Consider the following 9,200-nt stretch of genomic DNA (forward strand, 5'->3'; position numbering starts at 1 on the left):
AACAATGAAATGCAAAGAACAAGAGTGTCCTTTGTTTTCTTTTTTCTGATGCAGCGTCATATTAATATTTGTCTATTCTGGTTTGTGCCGAGCCCATGTTGGCTTTGCATCTCATGGAACACAGTAGAATAATTTTAGTTCATCATTACTGCCCCAAATAGGCAACAAAGAACCCTTAACTATAGCAAAAACCATTATACAAAATAGCTTATACAGGCATTAAAAATAGTGCCAAATAACTAACAAGTAAACAGCTTCCAAGATTGAGGTACTCCAGTATTTATAGTGACTTTTCTAATAATTGTTAACTTTATTTAAATTGCAAGATTAGGCATTTATGAACAGCAATTTTTCACACGGTGCTGGTCTTGAATGAAAATTATTTGGCATTTGTGATAATTAGTAATCTTTCTATTAACTATTTCTGCACTTTTAACGGGAAAAGAAAAAAAGCCAACAATAAAAGCAAAGACAAATGCAAAACAATACAAACAGTAAGATCATAATTGGTGGCGGCGATATTCAGATTTTGGATATAAACAGTTGCTGACAATTGATGAATTCTAGTGACTTTGGGGAACTTCTGACTTTACCCTTAGCATAACCAGATGGTATATCTAAACTATTAGATAAATGTATTCATGTTCAATATGAAATGTACAACATCACAATAACTAGAAAGAACTGATCTTTTATCTTTGGCATCAGGCCAAATGCTGTCACTTTGAGAGTTTGGAAGTGAAAAGAATGATAGTTATTGACACAGCATGTGGAATGCTTCACAACATCCTGACACAAACACTGGAAAGTTTTGTTGTCTTGCATTTTCATGACACTGACCGAAAGAAGCTCAGGGTCTCTCAGACTAAAGGCATAGTCTTATCCATTGCTCCATCGCCACCAATCTGGAGTTCGTTCCCGGGCGCTGTACAGTGGCTGCCCACTGCTCCTCCAACTATATGTGCTATATGTATCACACATACACATACATGATGTATGTGACAAATAAAGTACGTTTACATTTACGTTGTTTTTAACTATAAGTTTGCAATGTTCTATAGATTTTTCACCAGCTAATACTATTAATTTTGTTGTAGTGCTATGTTATCAAGCAAAAAAAAAACATAATTACTCTAGTAATTCTGCTATTACTATTATTATTTGTGGTAATTCTACAGTGATTCTTTATAGTTACTGTATACTTTAGTGGGTTTTTTTGTGCCCACTACACAGGGAAGCTGGGAGAAGGACTGTCTATATATTTACGTAAAAGTAAATGGTGTGCAATATTCATGGTTTTCGTGTTCATTTTAATGGCCAAAATAACTTATACCTAATCAACAATTTAAACCAATTAGAGAACATTTTACACTACAGCAGACAGCAAACTTGAAGACCAACATGTCAAAGCAGACACACAGCAATAACAGCAACAGCAGGACCATTGGATCTGAGGGCGAGACGGCACCTACACGAGAGATGTGACAGACGACCAGTTCATATTCATAGCTAATGCCACTTCTGCCAAACGATTGCATCCAACGTTATGTCTAAAATAAAACTCATCCAACCAGTTTCTTTAATCACTAAACATATCATCTATATCAATAAAGGAAGTATGGACGTGTGGCTGATCTTACACAATGGAAAAAGCATTACTGATGCAAATCTTTTTCGTGTGTGGATATAAACGTTGCTGTTTGTTCAGTGTAGGACATCAACAAGCAAACAGCAAAGGATAATCAACAAGTGGAATCAAAGTGCACCACAGCTTTGGTCACTGCAGTGAAGACAAGTCAATGTCAAAGTCTGTAAGTACTTTAATGATGGATATTTGTCCAATTTTCATCAAAGCAAGATGTGATTACATTCTGTCTTCAATAAAGGTGTAATTATACAATTGCATATTTATTCTTAATCACTGGGTGTAACTGTTGTGTGGGTTTACAATTGAAACTATATTATTATATAAGTATTTGACTATTATTTTTAACTTAAAACCTTTAACAATAACACAATTAATATCTTGATTCATAGAACATAACAAACAGTAGTAGTTTGCATTTATTGTTAACCAATTATTGTAGTGGAAAATGTAATGACAGCTATAACATATATATACATTTACAATATATACATTTAGTTAATTCAGCAATTTAAAATAATGCTTTTAAAAATCAGTAAGAAGATCCAGATTTGTTTAAAACACAATTGAGTTGTTAATGAATAGTTACTAAACTGAAACTAACAAATAAATGATTATATTTTTAAAATAGCAAAGACAACTATCCACAATGATGATGATGAAGATCTGTGCCATTCTTCTTCTGTTTGTTGGTAAGTTTAAGTAATAAAAAATAAAATATTTTGTATACAGTGCCTTGAAATGTGGGATCTTCAATTTTCCCCTAATGGGATTAAAAAAGTTGACTGAATTGAATTGATCAAAGTCTGAAAATTATACTGATGACCCGTTACATTGCTGAACAGCTTCCAGCAATGCACAGATGACCATGGCTTCCCCAGCCCCAACAACCCCCACAGCAGCCCCAACAACTACGGCTGATGAAACAACAACCACAGCAGCCCCAACAACCACGGCTGCCCCAACAACCACAACAGCTGCCTTAAAAACAACAACCACGGCAGCCCCAACAACCACCACAGCTGCCCCAACAACTACGGCTGATGAAACAACAACCACGGCAGCCCCAACAACCACCACAGCAGCCCCAACAACTACGGCTGATGAAACAACAACCACAGCAGCCCCAACAACAACCACGGCTTCCCCAACAGCAACCACATCAGCGGCAACAACAACAACCACGGCTTCCCCAACAGCAACCACAGCTGCGGCAACAAGTACTATAGGGGCAACAACAATAACAACGACTTTCCCAACAACAACCACATCAGCGGCAACAACTACTACAGAGGCAACAACAACAACCACGGCTTCCCCAACAGCAACCACAGCTGCGGCAACAAGTACTTTGGTGGCAACAACAATAACAACGACTTTCCCAACAACAACCACATCAGCGGCAACAACTACTACAGAGGCAACAACAACAACCACGGCTTCCCCAACAGCAACCACAGCTGCGGCAACAAGTACTATAGGGGCAACAACAATAACAACGACTTTCCCATCAACAACCACATCAGCGGCAACAACAACAACCACGGCTTCCCCAACAGCAACCACATCAGCGGCAACAACAACAACCACGGCTTCCCCAACAACAACCACATCAGCGGCAGCAACTACTGTAGGGGCAACAACAACAACCACGGCTTCCCCAACAACAACAAGAGCAACCACTGCTCGAACAACTACCAGAGCTGCCCCAACAACAAGAACATCAGCACCAACAACTACTACAAGGACAACAACAACAACCACAGCTTCCCCAACAACAACAAGAGCAACAACTGCTCGAACAACAACCACACCTGCCCCAACAACAACCACAGCTGCTTCAGCAATAACCAAATGTAAAACACCACGTTTCATCATCATATTGTTTAGGCATAGAAGTGATTAAGCTCAGCCAAAGAGGTGATAAATCAACTTCCTCAGAGAGGGAAAAATTCTTGATCTTAGATTTTAGTAGTGTTTTATTAGAACTGCTCTCCCCCATTTTAATGAATTTGTTAAATCTTTTCATTATTTTTAACTTCTTTTATCTTACACTTGATAATTTACATATATGGCACTGTGTAGAATGAGTAAGTAAATTGTTTTTAAAGCACTCCACATTATATAGGCACAATTTGTCCGTATATAATGTGGTTCAGACCTCCACTATAAAAGCCCTATACACACACTTCTCCTGCTTATGGACCAAATGTGGTGTTACCCATTACCATTATTTGGAACCCCACCTGAGTCTAGGTTCTGCTTGAGGTTTCTGTCTGATAAAGGGGAAATTGAATTGAAAACATCAAGCGATAATCATGTGATGAAAACTTTTAACAAACCAAATTAGTAGATTTGGTTTGATTCAGGGCCGTGCAGAGAGCTTTGGAAGGGCAGGTGCTCAAAGTATAAAATAGGGCACATGGAACAAGGATTTAAAATATATTGTTTTATATTCCTTGCTGAAATGCATATACAGATGCTTCTGTATCGATACATCAGCAAACGCTGTGGGCTGACATAACTTACAGGGAACAGGTGCTGTTGCTGGGGATGTTGCTGTTACTGTTCCTGCTGATACTACTGGAGGTGATCTGTGAATAGAGATATTAAAACAAAAAAAGGATATATATTAGCTGATTAAACCATTATGTGACCATGAAAAGATGTAAAGATTGTTGAGTGTTGGGGACTGGCTCACAGTGACTGACCTGCTGTAGGGTTAGGGTTAAGGCTGACTGCTACAAGAAAATAAGAGGGAGACGCTCCCAGAGACGGCTGCACACCGAGAGCTGCATGTAGAGAAAATAAGATGCCAGATTCAAAAAAGTGTGGGAAATAATCTGAAAAGAAAAAATGAACGGGGGAAAGGATGAGGGTGGCCATCGCAGTGCGAGTGAGACAGACAAATCTATAGACAGACGTGTGCGTCTGTGTCTCTCTGTCTGTGTGTTGCTTGCTTGTGTGTCTACAGTATGCACGATTGTGACAATGATTTTATATATTGCATTGTGAATCTGAGATATATTTAGATTTTTATTGATTATACTGTATGTCTAATCATATGCCTAATAAATAAACTATCATTAATTCTGCATGTTAACATTTCATACCTTTTTGGTCATTACTTCTTCGCTCTTAACTTTGATGTCAGGAATATTATTTATTTTACATTGACACTGACATTTTTATATGTATTTCTAGTTATTGAGTTTTTATATTAGTTTTCCTGTTATAAACACTACTGTTGCTATTAAAGTGTAAATCTATTCCATTACTCTTCTGAATTTCATCATTTTAAAAAGGGCTGGTAAATAGTCTATAAGTCGGGGTAATCAGTAAGCCTGTTTTACCAAAGTTGTTATAATTATTTTAAGGCACGAGGCTTTTATTAAGTTAATGTAAATATCCTAGTTCATATCAAAAGTTGTTAGTCAAAATAAAAAAAAAAGATCAGACCTCTCGACGCCCATGAAACTTTTCTCCCTTAAACAGCAAGAACGAAGTGAACAGAGCCCCTTTGTTTATCTGTGTGTGGAAGTAATGTTAGCTGTCAGCATCGTGTTAGCTGGCAGCTAACGTTACTTCTACAGGTGACACACAGCAATATACACAACTACTGTGCATGCGCTCTTTTGCATCTTTCTTATAAAATACATCTAGCAACCCACAAGAAGCACATTGCGGCAAACCCCTGTAGGTGCTGCTGATTCGCTAACGGTGTCTAAACAAGAGGGTTGTCACGGATGAGGTCGTCAGGTGAAAGGTCATCATGTGGGTCATTTCATTTACTGCAAAATTAGGATTCATTCATTTTACTGAAAGTTTGATTTGGCAGGCCTTCACAAAAGGGCATTTATTAATTTAAAAGTAAATTAATTTGGGACATTTTGCATGTTTGAAAAACAAATGAAATATGTCAACATATATCTGCAGAAGCATTAAAATATTTCCTTGTTCCTGTTTTTATCTTTGGCATCAGGCCAAATGCTGTCACTTTGAGAGTTTGGAAGTGAAGATGATGGCAGTTATTGATGCAGCATGTAGAGCAACTCACGATGTCCAGACACAAAGACTGGAAAATCCAAATTTTGTTGTCTTGCATGACATGTTCATGACCCCGACCAATAGGAGCTCAGAGCACTCTTGACTGTAAACATGGAGAGAAGAAAGAGGAATGATTTATTGCATTTATTTATTACATTTCAGTGAACCTTGGCCTCGAATTAGAAGCATTATACTAAATTAATCCCACCTGTGTGTTTGACATCCCCCCTTTTTACCAAATGAGAGCCCAGCTTTACTTTCCAGTTACCATGAAAGGTTGCAGCTTCACTCATTTACAAAACTTTTACCATGTAATTGCTGTTGTAACAGAAACTGTTACAAATAACTAGAAAGAATTTATAGTTTTCAGGTTACAATGTTGACTTATGAATATAAATCTATGGCACTGCATGCATTTCCTGATCTGGAGCAGCCCTGAGAGCGGAGCCTGCACCAGAACAATCCCAACAGAGGAGACCTGCAGGCTGACTGTCTTGTTTAATTGTGGTGTAATTCAGACAAAAGCAAAAAAATGACTTCAGGTTCAATGAATAGTTTGCATCACTGACAGCTCAGCATAGAAATAATCCAAACTATTCCCTTAATCAAAAACTGAAAAATGACATTTTTGCTTAACAAAGCAGACAGTTTTGTTGTTACATTTTGTTCCTGTGACCTGAATAGGACCAGAAAATAACTGAGTGCACAAATTGACAACATGTCCTTAATCACGAATTGCCTAATTGTACATAATGTTTGTGTACATGAACCAGAGGGGAGACCAGGGATGGTCGTTACATTTGTGACATTTCTGTCTGTATCTCAGAGCTCTTTTTAGCCAGTGCGTTCAGAATGTGATACAGGATAGTTACATGTGTCTGCTATTTAATGGAGTAGCTGTCTCTGCAACACAGACAGAAAATGCACAGTTTAGTTTCAAACAAAAGGAGTAAAATGTTACAATTCACCCCATAGTCTGGGTTAGTTATAACATACCCAGGGTGAAATGTAACATTATATAATAATGAAGGTGAGAAAAGCAGGATTTTCAAAGTGTTTATTCAACACTGAAAGGATTTTTTAATATAACTGGTTTGTGTGTGTGTGTGTGTGTCTGTAGGGGTGATCAAAGTATCTTAGTTACTCAGTCAGTCATAATAGTGACATAGTAGTGAACACAATGAAAAAATGTGTGTTTGTGCTTGTTTGTTTTGCACCGTCACAGTGGTGACAGACATTTGGCACTCCTGGAGTGCAGGCCTCATAGGCCCACAGAGAAGCCTACAGGTCTTACAATTAACAAAAACAATTAAACAATAAGGTGTGTCAGACAAAGAAAACACATAAATACAACTAAACATAATCTTTGTTCTTACAGCCAACCCAGACTCTTTGGTTCCTCTAATCCAAACTCTTGTAGCCAAGAGTTTACCTTACAGTGTGCTAAAACTTTACATAGACATACAATAAACAGATTACAATTTGACAAGTTTAACTACAAAGCAGGTAATGCTGTAACAAATAATTTAAGTTTCTTTTTTCTTTATAAAAATGGCTGTGCCTGCCACAGGGGTACTTTTTCCCATGTGGAATAAAGACTAAACTGAACATGTGCAGAATGAATCAGGTGATTTGTTACTTCATCCTGATTGGAGAAACGGGAACGTGTTACAACTGAACCTTATTACAACCATCCCCGGTCTCTACGACAGACTGTGTAGTAGTAGTAGTAGTGAAGTGTGCAAACTATTCTTATAGTATAGCGTACTATACTAGGCTATACTATACCAAAATAACTTATATCTAATAGTTATTGACAACAATTTAAACCAATTAGAGAACATTTTACACTACAGCAGACAGCAAACTTGAAGACCAACATGTCAAAGCAGACACAGCAATAACAGCACCAACAGGAACTAATACATTAGATCTGAGGGCAAGACAGCAGCTGGACGAGAGATGTGACACATGACCAGTTCATATTCATAGCTAATGCCGCCTCTGCCAAAAGTTTGCATCCAACGTCATGTCTAAAAAAAAAAAACTCATCCAACTAGTTTCTTTAATCACTAAACATATCATCTATATCAATAAAGGAAGTATGGACGTGTGGCTGATCTTACACAATGGAAAAAGCATTACTGATGCAAATCTTTTTCGTATTTGTTCAGAGAATTGTCTTCATTGTGTGGATATAAACGTTGCTGTTTGTTCAGTGTAGGACATCAACAAGCAAACAGCAAAGGATAAACAACAAGTGGAATCAAAGAGCACCGCAGCTTCAGTCACTGCAGTGAAGACAAGTCAATGTCAGAGTCTGTAAGTACATTTATGATGGATATTTGTCCAATTTTCATCAAAGCAAGATGTGATTACATTCTGTCTTCAATAAAGGTGTAATTATACAATTGTACATTCGTCCTTTATCATTGGTGTTTTGCTATTGTGTGGGTTTACAATTGAAACTATATTATTATATAGGTATATGACTATTGCTTTTAACTTCAAACTTTTAACAATAACACAATTAATATCTTGATTCATAGAATCTAACAAACAGTAGTAGTTTGCATTTATTGTTAACCAATTATTGTAGTGGAAAATGTAATGACAGCTATAACATGCATTTCATGAAATAGTGTCACTACATTTAGTTAATTCAGCAATTTAAAATAATGCTTGTAAAAATCAGTAAGAAGATCCAGATTTGTTTAAAACACAATTGAGTTGTTAATGAATAGTTACTAAACTGAAACTAACAAATAAATGATTATATTTTTAAAATAGCAAAGACAACTATCCAAAATGATGATGATGAAGATCTGTGCCATTCTTCTTCTGTTTGTTGGTAAGTTTAAATAATAAAAAATAAAATATTTTGTATACAATGCCTTGAAATGTGGGATCTTCAATTTGCCCGTAGTGGGATTAAAAAAGTTGACTGAATTGAATTGATCAAAGTCTGAAAATGATACTGATGACCCGTTACATTGCTGAACAGCTTCCAGCAACGCACAGATGACCACGGCTTCCCCAGCAACAACAACCACATCAGCGGCAACAACTACTATAGGGGCAACAACAACAACCATGGCTTTCCCAGCAACAACAACCACATCAGCGGCAACAGCAACCACAGCTTCCCCAACAGCAACCACAGCTGCGGCAACAACTACTATAGAGGCAACAACAACAACCACGGCTTCCCCAACAGCAACCACAGCTGCAGCAACAACTACTATAGGGGCAACAAGAACAACCACGGTTTTCCCAGCAACAACAACCACATCAGCGGCAACAGCAACCACGGCTTCCCCAACAGCAACCACAGCTGTGGCAACAAGTACTATAGGGGCAACAACAATAACCGCGACTTTCCCTACAACAACCACATCAGCGGCAACAACTACTACAGAGGCAACAACAACAACTATGGCTTTCCCAACAACAACCACGGGTTTCCCAACAACAACCACATCAGCGGCAACAATAACAACCACGGCTT

General features: G+C 37.7%; 1 protein-coding gene across 1 annotated transcript in view; it reads left to right on the forward strand.

Moving 5' to 3' along the window:
* Positions 1–1,401: 1,401 nt before the first annotated feature.
* LOC123976705 (probable serine/threonine-protein kinase DDB_G0282963) overlaps positions 1,402–9,200 on the forward strand; it is a 14,040-nt gene continuing 6,241 nt past the window's right edge. The window contains exons 1-3 of the mRNA XM_046059053.1: positions 1,402–1,481; positions 2,767–3,501; positions 8,697–9,178. Coding sequence (XP_045915009.1) covers positions 1,402–1,481; positions 2,767–3,501; positions 8,697–9,178 — 1,297 coding nt within the window. The remainder of the gene's footprint in view (positions 1,482–2,766; positions 3,502–8,696; positions 9,179–9,200) is intronic.

Source organism: Micropterus dolomieu, linkage group LG09 (genome assembly GCF_021292245.1).
Source record: "Micropterus dolomieu isolate WLL.071019.BEF.003 ecotype Adirondacks linkage group LG09, ASM2129224v1, whole genome shotgun sequence".
Classification (NCBI taxonomy): Eukaryota; Metazoa; Chordata; class Actinopteri; order Centrarchiformes; family Centrarchidae; genus Micropterus; species Micropterus dolomieu.